The sequence below is a fragment of the Solea solea genome, chromosome 11 (genome assembly GCF_958295425.1).
Source record: "Solea solea chromosome 11, fSolSol10.1, whole genome shotgun sequence".
In the NCBI taxonomy this organism is placed as follows: Eukaryota; Metazoa; Chordata; class Actinopteri; order Pleuronectiformes; family Soleidae; genus Solea; species Solea solea.
Window position 1 is genome coordinate 6,142,007 of NC_081144.1, and position 20,447 is coordinate 6,162,453.

The 20,447-nt window shown below is 42.2% G+C and overlaps 1 protein-coding gene across 2 annotated transcripts; it reads right to left on the reverse strand.

The window, feature by feature from the left end:
- Window positions 1–50: 50 nt before the first annotated feature.
- Window positions 51–19,718, reverse strand: LOC131468844 (PDZ domain-containing protein 4-like). 2 transcript variants are annotated; one of them, XM_058643488.1, is made up of 8 exons: window positions 16,960–19,718; window positions 8,355–8,408; window positions 7,672–7,988; window positions 7,029–7,116; window positions 6,841–6,939; window positions 6,686–6,748; window positions 5,860–5,961; window positions 51–3,861 (listed from the first exon to the last, which is right to left on the reverse strand). In XM_058643488.1, exons 1-8 carry the CDS (start codon window positions 17,017–17,019, stop codon window positions 1,879–1,881), a joined length of 2,766 nt encoding a protein of 921 aa, XP_058499471.1. In that variant the 5' UTR covers window positions 17,020–19,718; the 3' UTR covers window positions 51–1,878. The 2 variants fall into 2 exon arrangements, with proteins under 2 accessions (XP_058499471.1, XP_058499472.1); XM_058643489.1 differs by lacking the exon at window positions 8,355–8,408.
- Window positions 19,719–20,447: the final 729 nt, after the last annotated feature.

Here is a 20,447-nt window from a genome sequence, read left to right on the forward strand (position 1 = left end):
CCGTGATCGAATCGCCGCGCCCAATTGAGTAAAACCGACAACAGTTTTTCATGATCACAGCGTTTATTTAGAAAAGCTTTCACTGCAAAATGGCAGACACTGGACGTCACAATATTCAACAAACAAATACACCATGTGTTTCTTTTTCTTTATGCAATGAACACATTCATAGAAAGACATTCACAATTACATTATTATGTTAAAGGCGCGTGGTCTCAAATTACAAGGTGTCAATATCAAAACATGCATCTAAGCCAAATGGAAAAAAATCAGCTTCTGTGTTTCTGAGAGAGCATCGGATTAAAAAGTCAAAACACATTTCTCAATCTGATTTGGAAATGCATCAGACAGGACATGGATAGTAGTTATTTGCATTGAACTTGACGTGAGATCACACTGTGACTGATGACAAAAGTGTAACAGCAGTACATTTTGACCTATGTAAAGCAGAATTGACATTGTGCTTTCTGTGTTTTTTTATTTTTTATTTTTATTTTTTTAATTTCTCGATATGGCCTGTCAGAATCTGTGCTTCAACATGAACTCTCTTAGCTACAGTATTTCAGTCCTTAAGACTTGGAAAGTTGTGCTGTAAATCAGCCTGAAACAAAGGCACGGCTCAGCTCGTCATTGTCAAAAAGCCTTTGTGCTGCGACAGCAAATGTTGCATTTGTACATGCAGACGACAGGAATAAGGAAAAATGTCTCTACTACATTAACTGACACATGATGTTGCTTTGAAAAACAGATCCTGAATGGACACTAACTATACAATTTCATGGCACAGAAGTGTTTTCTTTTTTCACAGCTGCATGGTTCCTGAACACGCATCAGACTTTTGTCTCCTCTGTCATTCTTGGGTTTTCTTTTTTTCAAAGAAGGTTGTACAACACGTGTCTAATGGCTGAACAGCAGGTGGTGCCATCCATCACCGCATCTCTTCCTCGTCTAGATACACTTCATGAATGACAATTCCCGCTGCAGCGTTCTCACTCTGAAAAATGTAAGTATGTTCAGTTCCACCTCATCTCCCAGCAGGCCTCACTCACTCATCTTCTATCACTTTATCCTCCACTTTAGGGAGACGTGTGTGCCGTTGGTGCCAAAACCAGCTGACACAATGGAAGGGCGGGATCACACCCTGGACCGGTCCCCAAACAGGCCTGTTTTCTTTTAATTCATCTAATTTGGATGAAATGCGTCACACGTGGAAAGTAAAACATCATGAAATGACTGGAAAGCATTTTCCTGACTGGTTTACATCCACACAGTCAGACACATTTTTAAAAGGCCCAGTGTGTAAAATGTAGGTGAAATTATTTTCATTTGGCAGCAAAGTAAAATAAAAATAATGACACAGTCGCCTGATTGTATGAATTGTTGCTTTTCATTGTGACAGTTAATGTAAATGAGTCTGTTGAGTCAGAGGCTGATTCAGCTGCAACATGCAACTGTACCATTAACTGCTGCTACGTTTTATACACTGTGCCTTCATGACAAATACACTGTGACTTGAGTGAATATGAATTTGTGATTATGCAATGAAGGGTGGCTTCACCGCAGTGCTATTGTAAATATGCGTGTGTGATTTGTTTCTTCATTTTTGGAAGATGTGATTGTTACTGGACACACGAACCCTGACAGTCTCAGTCATGTGCTTCTTCTCTCTCCAGTCCAACGATTTAAGGTGTGCTATTTTAAATCTCCATCGCTGACGTCCGTGTCAGAGTGTCGCTGCACTGCTGCAGACGAAAGTTTGTGCTCAGATGTACTGAAGGAGGCTGTGTTCATCCTTTTGGCTCTATCTAAACATTTCTTATCTAAACATTTCTTATCTCTCCCTGGCTCTCTGCTTCCAACCTTGGCTGTTATTCAATCTCAGACTGTGGTGACAGATAACAGGGGGTTATAGACTTTCTTCCCGTCAGCAGACCTGGCCCCATGAGCCAACAGCTCCTGTATCGTGATCCAGTTGTCCAGGATTCTGCGACTGCGCTTCTTCATGCTCCTGCGGTGGCAAAGCTCCAGGATAGTGTTCGCTTCCTGCTGCTGTGTCGCCCCCTGCTGTCCACCACTGCCACCCTGCTCCCTCTCGCGCTCCCTAAGACAGTCGAGGCGGCTCTGCACCATGAACTCTCGGCGCCGCCGCTGCTCTCGGGCCTTCTGTAGCTGCTGCTTGCGCTCCTCCTTGCTCCAGTAGCGGCCCATCTTCATTTCACTGACGGCATCGTCGTCCGTCGTCATACCGCTGCGCTCTTCTCTGATCTTCATGGCGCGCGCCTTCAGGAGACGATCCCTCACCGGCCGCTTGGCCACGTAGCGCGAGCCATCGCTGCGGATCTTCACCTTCCACTCCATACGAGGGGAGGTAGGCATCATAGAAGGGGACAAGGGTAATGGTTCGGCAGATGGAGCCTGAGCAACACCTTTACATGTGCTCCCCAAGCTCATCGGGCTGGCATCTCCCTCAGTCTCCATGCTGCCCTCTCTGAGAGTCCCTCTGAGTCCACCAAGCTGCTCGGTGGTGGACAGAGACCTCAGTTGCATGCAGCTCAGGTAGCGCGGAGGTGGATTTGTTTCAGTTTGACGACGGGACAGGTAGGGGCTGTTTTCTGCACTGCGTCCGCCAGACCTCTCTGCTGTCACGCTGGCTTTTGGGTTACGCCTCATCCCACCATCTGAGCCCCTCCTTGCTCCTCCATCCCGGGACAGTGACCTAACTTTAGCTCCAGGACTGGATGTCTTAGCATCAGCTGCTCTTCTGTGAGTGTGTGAGTAAAGTTGGTTCAAGTTCACTTGTACCCCATCCCCTCTTTCGGGCCTGGTTCCCTTCTCTTTCTGCCTGGTGGATGTTGAACACTGCATACCTGCTGAGTAAAGAGACTCTCCTCCATCCAGGCTCTGTTTAGAATGTGATGGGTACTGTTCTTGGACCAGAGGTGTGCTCCTGCAACTTTCCCCTCCAGTGTTGTAGGCACTCGTACTGTCTTTATCTGAGCGCTCTCTCTCTGGAAGCTCGTTGATATCTGACAGAGCGTGGTGACAGGTGTCCTCACTGACCAACGTACCTGCACTTGCTCCATTCTTTTCCTCTAGAGGCCAAGCCTTCAGACATCGCTCCCTCAGCTGCTGCATCTTCTGTGCCCTCAGGATGTTACGACACTTGAACTCCAAGTGGCGCAGTTCCTCTTCCAGTAGAGCCATCTCGTGCTGCGTCAGGCTCTCATTCCTATTCACATCCAGTGGGACACAGCCCCCATCTTGTATCTGCAGGGCGCTACTGTTCTTCTCATAGTAACACTTGATCTCCAGCAGCTCTTTGTACCTCTCACACTCCTCCTCCGTCAGCCCAGGCATCATCACCCTCATCGGATCTGCCATGTAGCTCCTCTCCAGTCGCTCCACCTGTTCCAACCCACCTCCACTGACGCAATCCAACCCTAAGAGGGAGTCAGTGCTGAACTGGAGGTCCTGGGACTGCAGCAAGGGCGGACTGTCCCCTCTACTCGACAAAAACTTACGCATGCTGCCAGGTGTGTTGGTGGCGTTTGTGTTGGAGGCACTCGTGTGGTCGTCTCCCAGGAGGTCGTGTTCCGACGACTCTTCGTAGCGCGTGCTTTCGTCTGTGCGTCCCACCCCACTGTCCAGCTCCTGGCTGTTGCTCAGCACGGTCTGCAGCAAATCAGGCGAATCCCTGCTTAGCGAGAAACCGTGACCACCTGGTCCACCTCTACCCGCAACGGCATCTGGTCCAGCGCCGAGGATAGAGGTGCTGTTTCTCGCTGTGTGGCTGTTGGACAGATGGACCTCGTTGTCCAGTGGATCCAGGTCCAACTCATCTGGGTCCAGCTGGTTGTCATTCTGTCAAAGAAAGGTCATTGTTGAAGAAAACATAAGAAAAAGGAAAACTTTATACTTGATGGCAACAAACTGTGTCTCTTGTTTTTGGGTAGAAGAGATGAGTCTAATTGTGTGATTTTATTGTTATTTGATCAGAACAACACTGACCTATCAAAAAAGCCCATTAACACAAATCCAAAACATCACGATCGTTTGTTCAGAATCAGGATTCTGGTCAACTATTATATAGACGGTGAACAAAAACTGTGAAATTGAGGGTAAGGGAAACAATAAACAGGCCACACGGTTACGTGTAGTGGTTAGAACTCTTGCCTTTGCTGCAAGAAGACCCAGGTTTCATGACCGGGTCAGAACAAGGGCCTTTCTACATGGAGTTTACATGTTCTCCCCATGTGTGCGTGGCTTTTCTCTGGGTTCTCCGGTTTCCTCCCACAGTCCAAAAACATGCAGATTTGGGGATTAGGCAAAATTTGACATTCTAAATTGACCATAGATGGTTGTTTGTCTCTATGTGGTTCTGTGATGGAGTACCTGTCCCACATGTCAGCTAGGATTCACCCTCATGTGGAGAATAAAGCGGTTAGAAGATGAATGAATGAAAACAATAAACAGTGAGCTAAGAAAAAGAAAAAGCTGTGTGGAAAATGTGTGATAACCCACTAACCCCCAATCCTTAAAACCAGTCGAGTTCTTTCGTTCTCTTTTGCACATTTGTACAACGACGGTAAACGGTAGTTTTCATTTCCGTCACTAGATGGAGTAAGAGCAGCGTGACAGTCTCACGCCATGTTAACGCCTGCAACAGCTTTTAGTTTCAACTGAATCACCAAAATAAAATAAAAATCTAACAAAGAAACATGTATATATATATATATATATATATGTTCTACTTGATGGTAAAGGGATTAGTTTTATAGTTTATTTTAATAGAGGATGAAATGCTGACATTCACACATGAATAGTTTTTGGTGTTTGTTTTTCTAATCTGTTTACTTTTCTGTTCTGTTCAGGGACTGATCAAATATAACGCAAATACTTGTGCTCAAATTAGTAAACAACCCACTCCTCACAGTGGAGTTCATCTCGGCTAATTGGTTTGATTTGCATGTGAATTGTGTGCAGATTGCGAGATGAAGTATTGATTATCATCATCCTCTTCATTCTTATCCTTCGACAACCACTTTGACTTGGCTCTCTCTCTCTTTCTCCCCAAAGACAACAGCTCTAGCTTTAATCTCTGCGTGCGCGTTTTCCTCTGATGGTTCTCTTTCTCTCACGCTCTCACGCATCTTAATGTGGGAATGTGCCTCGGCAATATAAATCTCATCAGCCTTTTCACAGGTAGTGCTCATCTCTCCAAAAGCAAGGACATGTTTAAACAGAGAAGAAGTGTGCGTTTGTGTGTGTGTGTTTTTCGTCCATTTTAATGAGTGCCTCTTAAATCTGCCCTCGAACTCCATCTGTACAAATGCAGCCAGCATACAGATCTTTGTCTGTCTGACGGTGAATAATAATAATAATAAAAAAAAATCACTTTTAATTCACAAACACTGTGCACAAAGTGTATTGAGGAGCATCCGGTGTGCACAATGGCCTCATCTGCAGCAAGAATGACCTTGAGGGAAACAAAGCAGGGCCACATTAGCACCAGGAGTATGAGCACTATTTGTCTCTGCCGCTCTCTTCATGCAATCTGTGTTTACCATCATGTTTTCATGCCTCCTTACGCAGGTCACCTCGTAACCATGTTAGATCGGAGCAGAGAACCGTGCACGCTCACGTGTTCTGCTTTTATTTTCTTTCTTCTGCTTTAAACTGACCTTGTGTTATCAAATATTATTATGGAGTATAGTCACTATACATGCAGCATATGAAATAAATCCACATGTTTCAATTTAAACATTGAATTAAAAGGAGAAGAATGTTTTTTAGGTTAATATAAAGACAGAGTGTTGCAGTTTTCCCTGAAGACTGTGTATAATTCCATCATTTCCTCACCTCTATCTCGGGTCGTGCGAGGAGTAAGGAGACATTAGTGCTGTCCTCTCGGGTGAGAATAGCTACTGCTTCCTCTCTGTCCTGGACGTCCATTCCATTTATCTGACAGAGGAAGAGAATAATGAAACTGAGTTAATGTCAGATAATGTGAGACCATTTGCACGAAGGCTGGATTCAATTAATTCAACTCATTTCAGGAAACGTGATTTCTTTAGAATTTGAAAATTGAAGAAAAAAAATCTCTTAAAGCTTAAGGTGAGGGCGATGACCTTCAGTCTATCATGAAAGGATTGAGAATGAATGCTGCACTATTAGCAACCTCATGTGATAAACCTGTATTATATATATCTATCTATTTTTTGTAAATCGGTACATCTACCTGCCTGCCTGCCTACCTAACCCTAACCCTACCTACCTGCTACCTATCTCCCTACCTACCTACCTCCTATCTACCTATATCCTACCTGCTACCTCCTACCTACATCCTACCTACCTACCTAACCCTAACCCTAACTACCTACCTACCTGCTTCCTCCTACCTACATCCTACCTACCTACCCACCTACCTCCTATCTACCTATCTACCTCCTATCTACCTGCCTACATCCTTCCTATCTATCTGTCTGTCTGTCTGTCTGTCTGTCTATCTATCTATCTATCTATCTATCTATCTATCTATCTATCTATCTATCTATCTATCTATCTATCTATCTATCTATCTATCTATCTATCTATCCATCCATCCATCCATCCATCCATCCATCCATCCATCCATCCATCCAACCATCTATCTGAAGAGTCATATTGACGTTTCAGAGATGCACACCTGTAGTATTCTGTCTCCCTTGCGGATGCGACCGTCCATGGCAGCGATACTGTTGGGGTTCACCTGGAAGAAACAGAAAGATTTAGTTTTTCAGGGTGAGGTGAGTGACTGTGAGAGAACTGTTTGAACACTTGATTTCACACCACTGTGTTTACCTCTCCCACATATATCCCCAGGTCCTCCTCATCATCGGTTCTGTAGCACACTGTCAGGCCGAGTTTATCCTGCTGACGAGACTTGCACAGGTTCACCTCCTGCCGCGAAGGAAAAGTTCGATTCTGTCAGACGCAGAACAGTGGGGCTGCGTTCTGTGCGAGATGTCGACTTGCTAATGGGCTCTTACCTCATACTCCAGCTCGTCCTGCCTGTCCACTTCATGCTGAGTGATATCGAAGTAGTCGGTGGGGTCGTAGTAAACAGGCTCTACAAAGCTGAGGAAGAGAAGATTCGGGATATGACTTCAAATGTGTGAAATAAAACTAGAACCAAAGCAGCAGATGAGTTCTGGTGTCAGTTGGACACTGTTGTAATGTAAGAAAGTACAAATACTTTGTTTCTGTACTTAAGATCAAAATTCACCTGTCTGTACTTGTTATTTATATTTCTAGCAACTTTTACTTTTACTCCACTACATTTCCTCTAACTATCTTTGTTACTCATTACTACCAAATAAAATCAGAAGAAGAAGAAGAGTTGGTATTATGGTCTGTATTTATATAGACAATCCTTACTTACTTTTTTGATATTTTTACTTATAAAACTTAAGTACATATATATATATATATATATATATATATATACATACATATACATATACATACACTTTTACAAAAAAAAACTTTTACTTAAGTAATATTATAAAAAAGTAACTTCATCTTCTACCAAAGTCATTTTCTGTTAAGATACTTGTACTTTTACTCAAGTATCCCTTTTAGGTACTTTATACTAGACTGCAGTTGGGCATGCGGGACACGACTCCAACTCACAGTTCATCGAATAGATATGGCTCCAGTAATGGTGGCAGGGGAGGGGACGGAGGAGGGTCAGGTGGGGGTGGAGCTCCACAGGGATGCTGGCCGCTCTTGTTAAGAGTCAACATATGCTGGAAACTGATGTCTGTTTGGGTGCAGCTGTCCACACAGTCAGCCATGCCCATGGTCACTAGCCCTAATCCTCCTCCAGCTGCAGCTCCTGCTTGACCCGCCCGTCTGCGGGCCCCCCGCCTCAGTATGTTGGCCAGTACTGGGTCCCGTATGTCCAGAGTGGGATCCCCAGAGAGCCGGGACAGCTCCTTCCCGTTCACCTGGAAAACAAAATCCATCAAGGTCAAAGAGATGGAAGAAAATCGATTCCATGAAAACAAATGACCACATCTTGTGGCACAGATGTATGATGTAGTTAGTTTACCTTCATTCTAGACATTGAGTTACTACAAATAAATACCCAAGACACACACAGGGCTTTCAAAAAAATAAAAAGACAAACAAGACAGGAGGAATAGACAGGTTTTATCAGAGTTAGTTAAAGACAGGAAACAGGACGGCAAACTACAGCTACAAACCTAAAATAAAGAGGTTATATTAGGGAACAGAAACGTGGGGAAAAACATTTCAACACATTTCAACAGCACAGAACACGAAGACGAACAGAAAACTGTTAAACCAAAGACCTTTAGTCGACCATCGGCATCAAAAGAGCGCAGCATGTCGTTTATGTGACCCTTCTGTGGAGAAACAACAAAGAAAGCAGGAGAACGGTTGTTTCAGAAAGTTATTACAGTCTTGAGTAGAACACGTTGCTTCTTTTCATTAAGAGAAAGGAAAGAGGAAAAAGGCACACATTTGAGAAGAGTCATTAAATTGACTTGTGTTTTGTACATAACATTTGCATACTCGTCTCTTGGTGAGCACTTTCCAGCAAAACATTGTTATCTTTCTTTTGTGTGAATTAGAAATGAGGTTTTTTTTTTCTCCACAAATACGTTTGGATTAAAAAAAAAAAACCTAATTATATTCTGGAAAAAAGGAAAATGTGTTTCAAAAGTACTAATGTAATTTGTTCTGGGGCCTCGTACTTTCAGATTGGAAGACGGGAAACATTTCTAGTTGAGACATGTTCTGCTTGAATTTGAATGTGTGAATGTAGACCAGAATTATTAAGTGGAAATTTGCAACCACAAGGTCTATTTGAATAGTTTGTGTGTCAAAGTAAAAGGGGACACTTTGTTAAGATGTGTAAATATCAGTACATGTGTTACTGGTGAAGAGTAAATGAAAACAACTGAGTATGGAATGATGCAGCTGCTCTAAACGTCTATCAAATCATAGTACAATATGTGAACATCATCAAAAAAGAAAAATATGTTGTATCCATTTATGCACGTTATGTATATGACTTGCATTTGATAAATAAAAGTTATAAAAAAAAAATAAAAAATAAATATGTGAACATCATCTCTGCAAAGGTTGCCTTTGATCAAGTGAAGCAAAACTAAATTAGAGAGGTTTTAGTGCAGAAAGTACAGACGAGGTCTCATCAGTGCCATTTGTATTTTCTCATGCATAAAACTACATATTTCTTTTTCTTTCTTTTTTTAAATCACAATGAGTGTTCAATAAAAACAGTTTATGACTTTGTTTTAAAGTTCAAATAGTTCTATTTTCCATTCCAAAAGCGAACACAAGATGGCAGGACTGAGCCAAAATGAGATTGACAGCACTGTCAGCCAATCAGAATCAGCAGAACGCCGACATGTGACCAGGACAGGCTGCTGCTGCATATGGAGATCATAATGCTTCCCCCAGGGTCCTAATGATTTGAGTGTAAAACAGGAAGTGTGTCTGGCCAGATCAACTTTTGACGGAGAAACATCAAAGGTAAGAGCAGATTTAACAGCAGTCGTAAGGTGATAAGATTTCTGTTGTCTTTATTCTTTGGCTTTTCTTTTTTTAAATCTCTGTGGTGCTTTTGTTGTTGAGTAGTTTGACTTATATCCTCAGAGTCTGTGGAGTCTCTGCTTTCATTCGCGCTGTATGTTGTGTGTTCAGGATAAAGTGTCGTAGCGTTAGATCCAGAAACTTAGCGAATGCGTGAGTTGACAGCAGTGCCGAACGGAGTTTGACATGTCGTCATGCATTTAGTTGTTATTTGAGCTGTGTTTGTGACATTTAAAATATGGAGTCGATAACCATAGCCCAGCTGTTTAATTTGATGTGCAACAATAACTATATTCTGTTTAGTGCAGTATTCCACAATATTTTTACCCAGCGCCTCTCTGGGTCCCCCAATTGGGGGGGACTTGGGCTTAATATTTAGTTTTTTTCTAACTTTCTGCCAATAAATCGCCTTAAACGTTACACACTGGACCTTCACATGGGTTACTGCATAGCTGTCGGATAAGGCTTGGTATAAAATGGAATTTAATACAATTTATTTTTATTTTTTTCCCTTATTTAAACATTTTAAACGTGTGTTTTTGCACAGTTCACGTCACTACGGGTGAGAGACTGTAAAACTTTTTATGCCGTTTTCTTTAATGCCACATGTTTATTTATTGTGGTATAACAATAACCCTGCTATCACAATAAATTACAATTTATTGCTGGGATGTATTTGTAAAAGAGAGAACAAATACAACCAGTAATGCATGTCATAAACATGTGGCATTAAAAAAGTGCATAAAAAGTCCAACTCATTTAAAAGCCAAATTAAAATGATTTATTCATCTTTTGTTTAACATGAAGTTAGTCTGGGTTATGTAGATAATCCTTTACATTTCCTTTAACGATAACCTTACTCATACAGCTTTCTGTTGTTGTTGAGGCCTCTAATTCATTATAGAAACCTTGTGTGAGTAAAATCAGTTCTCTAGAATGAATTTGATGCGAGTCAGAGAGTAACACGATGTTAGTAACAGTAACTGTGCCAGACGGCCTTTGTAGAATCTCATTCATGTGCACAGTCGCTGACCTTGACTGTCTCCACATCTTTACCACCCGGCCTCCCTCTCTCCTCTCATGTCCTTCCAGTAATTGCATGTCAAATCAATGTTCCCTTGTGCAGCCGAGCACAAAAACGTTTTTGCTACATACAGAACCGTTTCTCCCTACTTCTTCTTTTTTTTTTTTATTATTAATAATGTATATGGTTCTCTCTCATCCCGCTCCAACAACACCACGACCGCTCCTCTGGTGCATCTTTCCTCCTTTGCCATTGTGTTTCAATGCAAACATTAATTTCCCTCCTGTCCTTTTATCTGCCGCTGCCTATATGTTCACTCTTGCTTCCTCTCATCCCTGGTCTCTCCAGACTCTGGCTTTCTTTGGCCGCGCTGCCTCAGCAGTTCTGTCTGTTGTGTCCCTTCCCTGCAGATGATAACTCACACTCCTCTGGTTCTATCTATTTCCAGCTCTCCATCTTCTCCAAGTCTGTGTGTGTGTTTGTGCCCCCTCACGCTAATGTTCCTTCATAAATCTCGCTGTCTTTCTTAATGAGCCTCTTCTCTTGGAGACAAATAAGGTGCTTCCTCTCTGTTGATGATGAAGGAATTAACGCCGTGTAGCATGTATGGGGAGATTAGAGGAATACACTGGGTAACATCACCAACTCACCAAAGATCGTTTGTGCTTCAGTGCACTGTTCTCATGACCACATGGCTAATCTCTGCAGGATTAGAGAGGCTAATAGAAAAGTGCTCCATGAGGTCATGAGTGACAAGTATGAATACTGATAGAGAAGAGAGGCCGACTTCTCATTCATTATCAATGAGAGGTGCTGAGATTGCTTTGAAGAAGACTCCACGCGGGGTAATGGTTGATGTGTGTTAGACAGCTTTTTCGGGAATCCATTAACCTCGGACGTGTGCTGCTCTCTATCATCTCTGGGTTACTGGGTCACGGCATACAGCTGCTGTTAATGAGCTGCACAATATGCAAGTGATGGAGAACCAAACCCCACCCTTATTCTCCATATGTCTGTTAACCCTTAGGTAAATAATACGCAACTCCTAATATGGTCATCCTGGGAGTGTGTGTTTATAGGTCACATCTTCAGGCTTTGCAAAATGCATTTTTTGTCTTCTTATGTGTTGTTGAGTCAAAGATATGACTCATTTTATGTGATTATTAGAGATTAGTAGTGATAATTGTACAGAAGTCACAAAAATGTTATTTTTGTTTTTATAAAAACGAGCCACATTTGACAAATTCAATCCGATTAATCCGAATTAAATATATATTTTCATCAGATTGCCTATCAGTTGTGCTAACAAAAAAAAGGATATAAGACACTCTATATTGCACATTCTTATAGCCTCTGTATACGTTTAACTTTGTAATGTTGTTCTCAGGATTAAAAATAGAGCTGAAATTTGGAGGAAAATAAATTCGCAGGTGGTGGGCTGTGGTGACTGTGGAGCTGAGGGCGGGGACAGGGCCAAGATGTGAGTGAAGACATGAAAGAGACGCACAAAGTTCAAAGTGTAGAAAGAAAGAGAGACAACGAGTGCACGGAGGAGACGGGGGGGAGGGTGGGAGGTGAGGAGAGGGTAATGATGCAGAAGCAATGAGGAAAACAAGCTTTCAAGGAACTGCCGGGTGAATGCAAATAGGTTTGAGCTCTTGTATGTAAACACACAGACGCGCGTGACAGAAACTTGTGTGGAATTAACTAGTCGACGCATTATTAGGTTTTATCTGAAAGCTCTTTAAGGAGCAAATGAATGTGCAGTACAACAGGATGAGACATGGCTACAAATGATCCCACACACACTCTATGTGAGGAAGAACAACACTGTCACAGTCTTAATCTTAATTGTGGTAATTCATGTTTTTTTTTTCATGAAAAAGCATCTCATGCATGGCTCACACCTTCTCCCCCCAAACACATTGAATTCCACTCGTTCAGTAATTGATTTTTCTCATCGTGGGTGCTTTGAAGCCTGGAGCAGCAACATCCTCAGCAAATCAATTAATTTGAAGACGGCGTTGACCCGCTCAGACTATATAACCCCTGTTGTCTGATATTGCAGATCTCATTTAAATATACACACGGGGGGGGGGGAGTGTTTTTAACCGTCTATTATTAACTGATAACACTGTGAGAAGAAGATATTGATTCAAAGGCAGCTCAGAGAATCTTTGAAATGATGCTGATGAAGCTAATAAGTCGCAGTGGGAATACGGAGTATATGAATATGCATTCACGTACAATGCATTCATCATTCACATGACCAGAATTGTTGTGTTGGTAATGATGATAGAACAACATTTTAAAAAACTAAAAAAAATGCTCAATACTGAAGGAAATGACCTTAGAATAAATGGCATCCACCTTCTATTTTTCTTTTCCATTTCACTCCTCTGTGCTATGAATGAATGATTGAGGAGTGAGACATTCTCTTCATCCTCACACCCCCTGATGTGTTGTCTACATGTCAGTCAGTCACAAGTCTGCAGGTGGCAAAGATCAGGAAGCTGTCAGACAGTACTACGCTGTTGTATGATTTGTGATGAGGAAATTTAACTCCACCCGTTATCATTCACAGACAGATGCTGGTAAATAATAATAATTAAACGTTATTCCGCTTAAATAGCCACATATTCATTCTTGATGAACAAACTCATGAATTCATATACATATACATATCTATATATATATATATATATATACATATGTATATGTATATGTATATGTATATGTGTATAAGTGTATATATATATATATATATAAATATATAAATATATACTGTACTTAAGTGACATTTTGATGATGCTTCTTTTGCACTTTTACTTGCCTGCCTATTGGAAATATTTGGAGACAATGAAGGACAATAAAACAACAAATATTATATAATACGGTTGAAAATAGTGTGTGCTATGCCAAAGTTGTAAAACAACGTATTTATTTAATTTCTTTGTATTTATTTCTTTTTTTATTGCTCTATTTATATGCAGTGCTTACATAGTAGATTCTATTGTATACGGGAGCTAAACATGGCAATTCATCGAATAATGGAAGAATATATATATATATGTATATATATATATATATGTATGTATATATATATATATACATACAGACATATATATACTATATATATATATACATACAGACATATATATACTATATATATATATATATACATACAGACATATATATACTATATATATATATATATACATACATATACATACATATATACATATGTATGTATATGTATGTACATACATATATACATATATGTATATGTATGTACATACATATATATGTATTAGTTTCTTGGTTCAAAAATGTCTGAAAATGGTGAAAAGTGCTGATCAGACCAATGAATCAATTGTCAAAACAGTTGGTTATTAATTTTCTGGTTCATTGTTGCAGCTTCACCTGTAAACACTAGAGAGAGGACAAAATACAGAACTGGAACACTCTTTTGTTCCAGCACACACCATATACAATCAGGTGTTCCTTTTATTTTGACCGCCTTCACTCACTGTGTGCTCTCTTCTCTGTCTACCCGGTGACTATCATCATCGGCTTGTTAGTGTGCATTGATTCCCATATGTTTCCGCGTGTATTTGGGAATGAAGGCACATTAGGTTTGTTTAACGATGCTGCATGGTTGCCACGGAAACTGCCTCCTGCTTTACAGTGACCGTGGTAGAAAAGGGAAAAAGAAGGGAGTGGCTGAAGGGCTAGGAGGGAGGGGGGGCAGGAGCTTACTGCAAGAGTGAGTGTGAGGGTCAGGAATTCTGTGAAATGTATGTAAAAAAAAAAAAACCTGGCTGAGTCTGTCAATCATCACACAAAGAAAAAATATGGCTTTTTAACTTGGGTCTGTAGAGAGGCAAGAACTGTGTGTGTGTGTGTGTGTGTGTGTGTGTGTGTGTGTGCCAAGCCCCAACATGAAACATATGTATGTGCGGCAGAGGTCCCCATGTATAATACATGAGTTTTATTCCTTTGGCAAGAGAAGCAAGTGTTTTGATATAGTTAATTTAAACATTCTGTTTTTTCAAGGCTGATGTTGCCGCGAGCTGTTAATGCTGTAGTCATTGTCTAAAGGCACAGTCGTTCTGTATAGACTAATCTGAGCGTCTAATTAAACATGTTAGTTAAGGAAAACACCTCGTAGCCTTAAAACCTCCAAGTGGAAGATGCGTAGCCATGAAATGTGGGCGAGATAAATGTGAGGTTCATGATGATTCCTGTTAATGACCGGACACCTCCGTCTTTGGCTTGGCATGACCGTGGCATTAATCAGCCATCTGCGCAGTAAAATCGCTGGGCTTGTAATGATTACATGTAATAACTGAGATAAAATTTAACGGTCAGAGCAGCATGTTGCCTCTCGGAATTTTGGAATCTTTTGTTCATACATTTTTTGTCTTTCTTTCTTCTTTTGTGCTCTATAAGTTAACACAATATCAATCCCCCTTATAGGGTTTTATTGGATCTTTACTCATTACAGTGCACTAGTTAAACATCTCACAGCCAAGGGCTCTGGCTCTGGTTCAGCGCCCTCTGTGTCTCCTCCAGCCTTGTTGTTGTTTCAGGCTTACTAGACCTCTCTACCACGTATTAGTCACCATGCATACTCTCCTCATGACCACACCTGTCTGGAAGCCATGTTGGGATGCTGCGTCTGACAGAGCTGAAAGTGATTGACAGTTGACCTCACACTGTCACAAGAGCAGATCTTTTTGATTTTTACTTTAAAAGTCTGACCTCTGAATGCAGTCAGAGCCGCTGACCCTCTTAGATACGTTCACTGCTGATGGAATTATAGAGCCTGCTCCAGCTTTTATGATCACATCTCAGACTTCACACAAACACTCACTCATTATTCTCCCCCTCAGAAGTTTGAGAAGTCTTTCAAACCTTTCTATTTACTCCTGCTCCGTGAAGTGCTCAAATCAATTACCTTTTGATAACTGAGGTCAAACGGCAGAAAATCAGCCTGACATTAAAACTGTCTCCCTCTAAGGCTCGTTACTGTGCCTTTAGTCTCTTGCATGTTTCCTCTGTCTCTTGCTGTTGCCTCTGGCACCACACGTGGCCCAGTTAACTGACTCCAACATGCAACAGAGCCCCAGCTGTGGCTCCCGGTGCCACAGATACTCAAAGTGTTGCACCCACGAGTGCTGAGCCGTCGTTCATGCTTACTAAGCACGGGGCCCCTTATTTTCCGGTCTCCACATCTATCACGGAGTCACCGAGCACTGGCTTCCTCTAGCACCGCGCAGCCAGATGAGCTTACTCACATACAGTCTGTGGTCCCAGTTGGCAGGTGGTACTGAGGCGGTAACCGTGGCAACCCCTCTCTTCCATAACACTTTAGCCAAGCTTTAACAGCCCATCCATCCTGCTGCCTCTGTGGCTCTGCACCACTCTACTTTATCTAAGCCAGCATGAAGCTGGGCTCTGTTTCTCTGATGTGATCCTAATCACTGTGAAGTATTATTATCATAATTGTCACTATTATCTTCACTGAATGACTATGAAGTAATTCATACCCTTGTTGAAGCAGTGATGGGTCATTCTTTTGTGTGAGTTCTGCTCAAAGATGAAAACAAATCTGGTACAAAAGGTAGATTTTTTTTTGCAAAGGTGAGAGTTTTAATTAGCTACTGTAATAATATAAACAGATGGTTTATTTTCACTTTTATCTGTACCTCTATCAGTAAAAATAACTGGTCTTGACTGGTCATTGGGAATTTAATTTGAGAGTGATTTAGGGTTAAGTGTGTGTGACATGGAACAAGGGCCTTTCTGCATGGAGTTTGCATGTTCTCCCCCGTGTGTATGTGGGTTTTCTCCGTGTTCTCCGGTTTCCTCCCACTGTCCAACAACATGCAATATTGGGATTAGGTCAATTGGACACTCTAAATTGATTGTGAGAGTGAATGGTTGTTTGTCTTTATGTGGTGACCTGTCCAAGGTGTACACCTATTGCCTATGTCAGCTGAGATTGGCATGTGGAGGATGAAGATGGATGGATGAGTGTGACATGATGAGTTTCTGCTGCAGACAGAACTCATTGTTTACATTGTTACTCATCCAGCAGCATCAGGGAAATAAGGTTCCAAAATAAAAGAACATAACTTTTAGTTGAAGACACAAAAGAAGCTTTTGTTTGAAGACTCAGAGAGAAATAAAAACAACAGAGACAGACAGACAGACAGACAGAGAGAGAGAGAGAGAGAGAGAGAGAGAGAGAGAGAGAGAGAGAGAGAGAGAGAGAGAGAGCGGGGAACAGGAGGAGACTGATTGCTCACCTGGAACATGACCCTGTATTGCTCCTCAGGCTTTTGAACCACACACATGTTGCACCCCATTGTGACTTTTGACACAGTGCTGGACCTTGCGAGTCCAAAAGCCACTGACCACTTGTCACACCAGGGCCGTCTCGCTCCACGTCCTACACCAGGACCGGTCTTTGTCTGTAGCAGTGGGAGAGCCCCACCCTCATTCGCAGGATTGTGGTGTATCACACTTCTCCTCAGAGTCACACACGGCTCATCCCTGCCAGCGATGGCGACACAGTTTAATTGGCTGCGTCACTCTTCTCCTCCTCCTCCTCTTCTTCTTCTTTTTCACAAATCAGGTGTTGTAAGTCGATTTAAAAGTGGAGGTTGTCTCAGAGCTGCACTTGTCCTTCTCTGTCTCCATTTATTTGTCCAAGTTTACTTCAGGATTATCTCATAACTGCAGACTGGACCTAGAGATCTGACGTCTTGTAAGAGTCCTTCTGGCTCGATGAGACAAATGACTGCAGAAATCACAGGCGACACTTGCAATAGACAGTTTTGTTTTGTTTGCTAATGTTGCACAGTGCAGGATAGAAGAGGTTTTTTCCCCAGCAGAACTCCAGCTGAACTCCCTCACGCTGTTTCTGAGTTGTTGTCTTTTGTGTCTTTTTTACTCCCAGCACTAGACCCCCAACAGCAAACATTCAGCAATGCTCTTTGAACAAGTGCTCTGCAAACAATGCAGCTATCAAAGAATTTCTCCTGCTTTCCTCACTCCAACACTGAACGTCCCACATACTAGACTCTCCAGGATTGCTGAAAGATGACTGCGTGTCTGTGTGTGTGTGTGCTGTGATAACTTCTTTTTACCGCCTCTGGTCCTCCACTTCAGGATCGATGCATTGTTAAAACCTAATTTCCCAGAATGTAACTCACCAAGTTGTGCAAAGTGACGATCATTACACCGTCAACCGAAATCCTTAAGCCCCACCTGTGCAACTAAGATAAGCAGAGTGCAGCGGACATACTGGTAAAAAGTGTGCACAACTCCACACGCATCAAGACAGACAACCATATGTGTATCATCACACGTCTTACTACACACACACACAACCGGCCAAGTTTCCTCTAAATGTCAGCAGAACCAAATCATTATTTCCCCAAATAATTAAAGATGTGTAAACAGAACACGCCCAGAAATCTATAATGCACACATTGCTATTGTAGACTGCAGCAGGAGTGTGTTGTTAGACATAATGACAGGCATTAGATTGATTCTCAAAGCAGAAATCTCATACTCAGCACTCGGGATGACCACTCCGAAATGAGGCCGAATGATGGATTATGATTAAATTAGTGACCTCTTTAGTAGAGATCAGGTAAGACTCTGTCCTGGCAATCGACAGAAATCAATATCGAAACCAATTCATGGATCAATTTGATTTTGTGCTCGCTCAGTTACTGGTGATATTGAGGCTATTTATCACTGTTTGCTTTTTATTCAGCCGATAATTTGACTTATGTTGACAGGTTTTATGTTGCTAATAAAAACGTGTGTATTCACAGACAATTTATCTGTGATGTTTCATTTCTCCTACTATGCTTTCATATATAAAACCAGCCCTGTATTCTTTTCACTCTATGTTTAGCCTCAGTCTGCATTCCTCAAGGATAACCTGAAATAAATTTCTCCGCGGTCCTCCAGCCTCGGTCCTTGACCTCTCATCGTGCTGCTCAAACTTTTATCTTAATCCCCTGACAGATAACTGTAAGTCGCAGCTGGAGAGGCTTGTCTGAGTGGTCCATGGCCCTGTGTGGTGCCAGCGACAAGGTGTTAGAGCTGCTGATCCTCATTCAAGGCTCGACTACACCTGTATTCTGCACAAAAGAACCAGTGTAATCCTGAGCTCTGGCTTCAGACCAGTAAATCATGCACAAACACAGCCTGTTTCAACTCATGCCACCTCACGGAGAAACACTAAAGACAATCTGATAGTCAAAAGCAGACACTGGGCAATCCCCAGAGAGACATGCTCAGCAGGAAGGTGTGTCTCTGTCTATGTATCCGTCCTACATGATTATTGCAGTAAACTGTCTAAAATGATACATGCGAACTATAGTACTTTCAGAATAAAACGTCTCTATAAAGCTATAAAGCACAGAGTAAACAAAAAAAGATGCCCTCGTATGGCAAAAATCCACATGTAAAAGTTAGTCCATCTTTAATCTGCAGAGGGAGAGAGAAAAGGGGGGATATTCAAGAAAGGCAGTCAGTAAGTCCATTTAAATCCTCCTTTTGTCCTCCGGTCAGTCTGTGTGAAAGATCCACAGGAGGGTATTTGTGTTTAAGAGAAGAAATAAAAACCATGGTGAGTATTCCAGGTGGCTACAGTGCTGAGTAGAGAATGCAGCGCCTGTCTCGGGTCAGTGATAAATCACCATCAGGACCCTCACGAGATGAGAGAAATCACTAACGGCTGATTGGAGGATACTTCTTGGGTTCTCCCCTTGGGCGCGACGGTAAATGCACTCCCCCACTGCAGCCGGGAGGGGAGCACAAAAAGCGGCTGCTCCTCAGTGGTGAGGGAGCCTGCTGATATGTACGCTGAACTACCACTGAAGCACCGCTGGATTTTACACTGCATAATCTCTCTCTCCTTCTCTCTGTCTCTGTGTTATCCCCACCCTCTTTCTCTCCATATCCAGGGCTGGGCTACAGCTCTCTCTTTTCTAGCCCCCCATAATTTTTACCCACACCTCATTTGCTACCCTCTTCCTCCTCCTCCTCTCCTCTCTCCTCTCTCCTCTCCCCCTCTCTGCTTGTCTGCAGGCAAGTGAGCAAGCACAGGAAAGCCTATGCATATTATTTGAGCAGGACAGGACGAGATAACCTGCAAAGCTGCATAAAAGTAATTGAAATATCAAGGTACTGGGGGGAAGTACCTTGATATACCGTCATCTTATGGCATTTAGGCAGTCCTGTGTCACCTTGATTTGTTATGAGATGGTTTTAAAAAAAGAAGGGGATGACTGCACGCACTTCATATCAGTTAAAATGCCCAAAGCAGCTCATGAGTGGCAGTGCATTTAGATGAGCTTCTGTGTTGCCACAAAGGAGGGGAAAAGGAATTAGGGGTAGGGGAGGAGGGGGAAAACAAGTGAATAACAGGTGTGACAGGAAGAATTGAAAGACGTGGAGGAGAGCCAAGAGTGAAAAATGCAAATGACTGTGTGGGAGAGCGGTGGAGAAGCGGAGGTGGTGTGGAACAACAGTTTTGTGCCGTAATCAAATGACCTGTCGAGGGAGGGATACATATGGAGATATTTCATTTTAAGTATCAACGAAGCCTGGGAGAAATTTCCCCTGTGCACACTCCACTCAGAACACCATTCACTTGCTAATTTACAGTTTTTAAAAAACGGCTTCATTGGCACATTTGCTGCAGCGCCAATGCCAAAGAAACCTCCGTGCACAGGGAAGCGAGACAGTCCTGGAGGCAGAACAAGGGATTAGA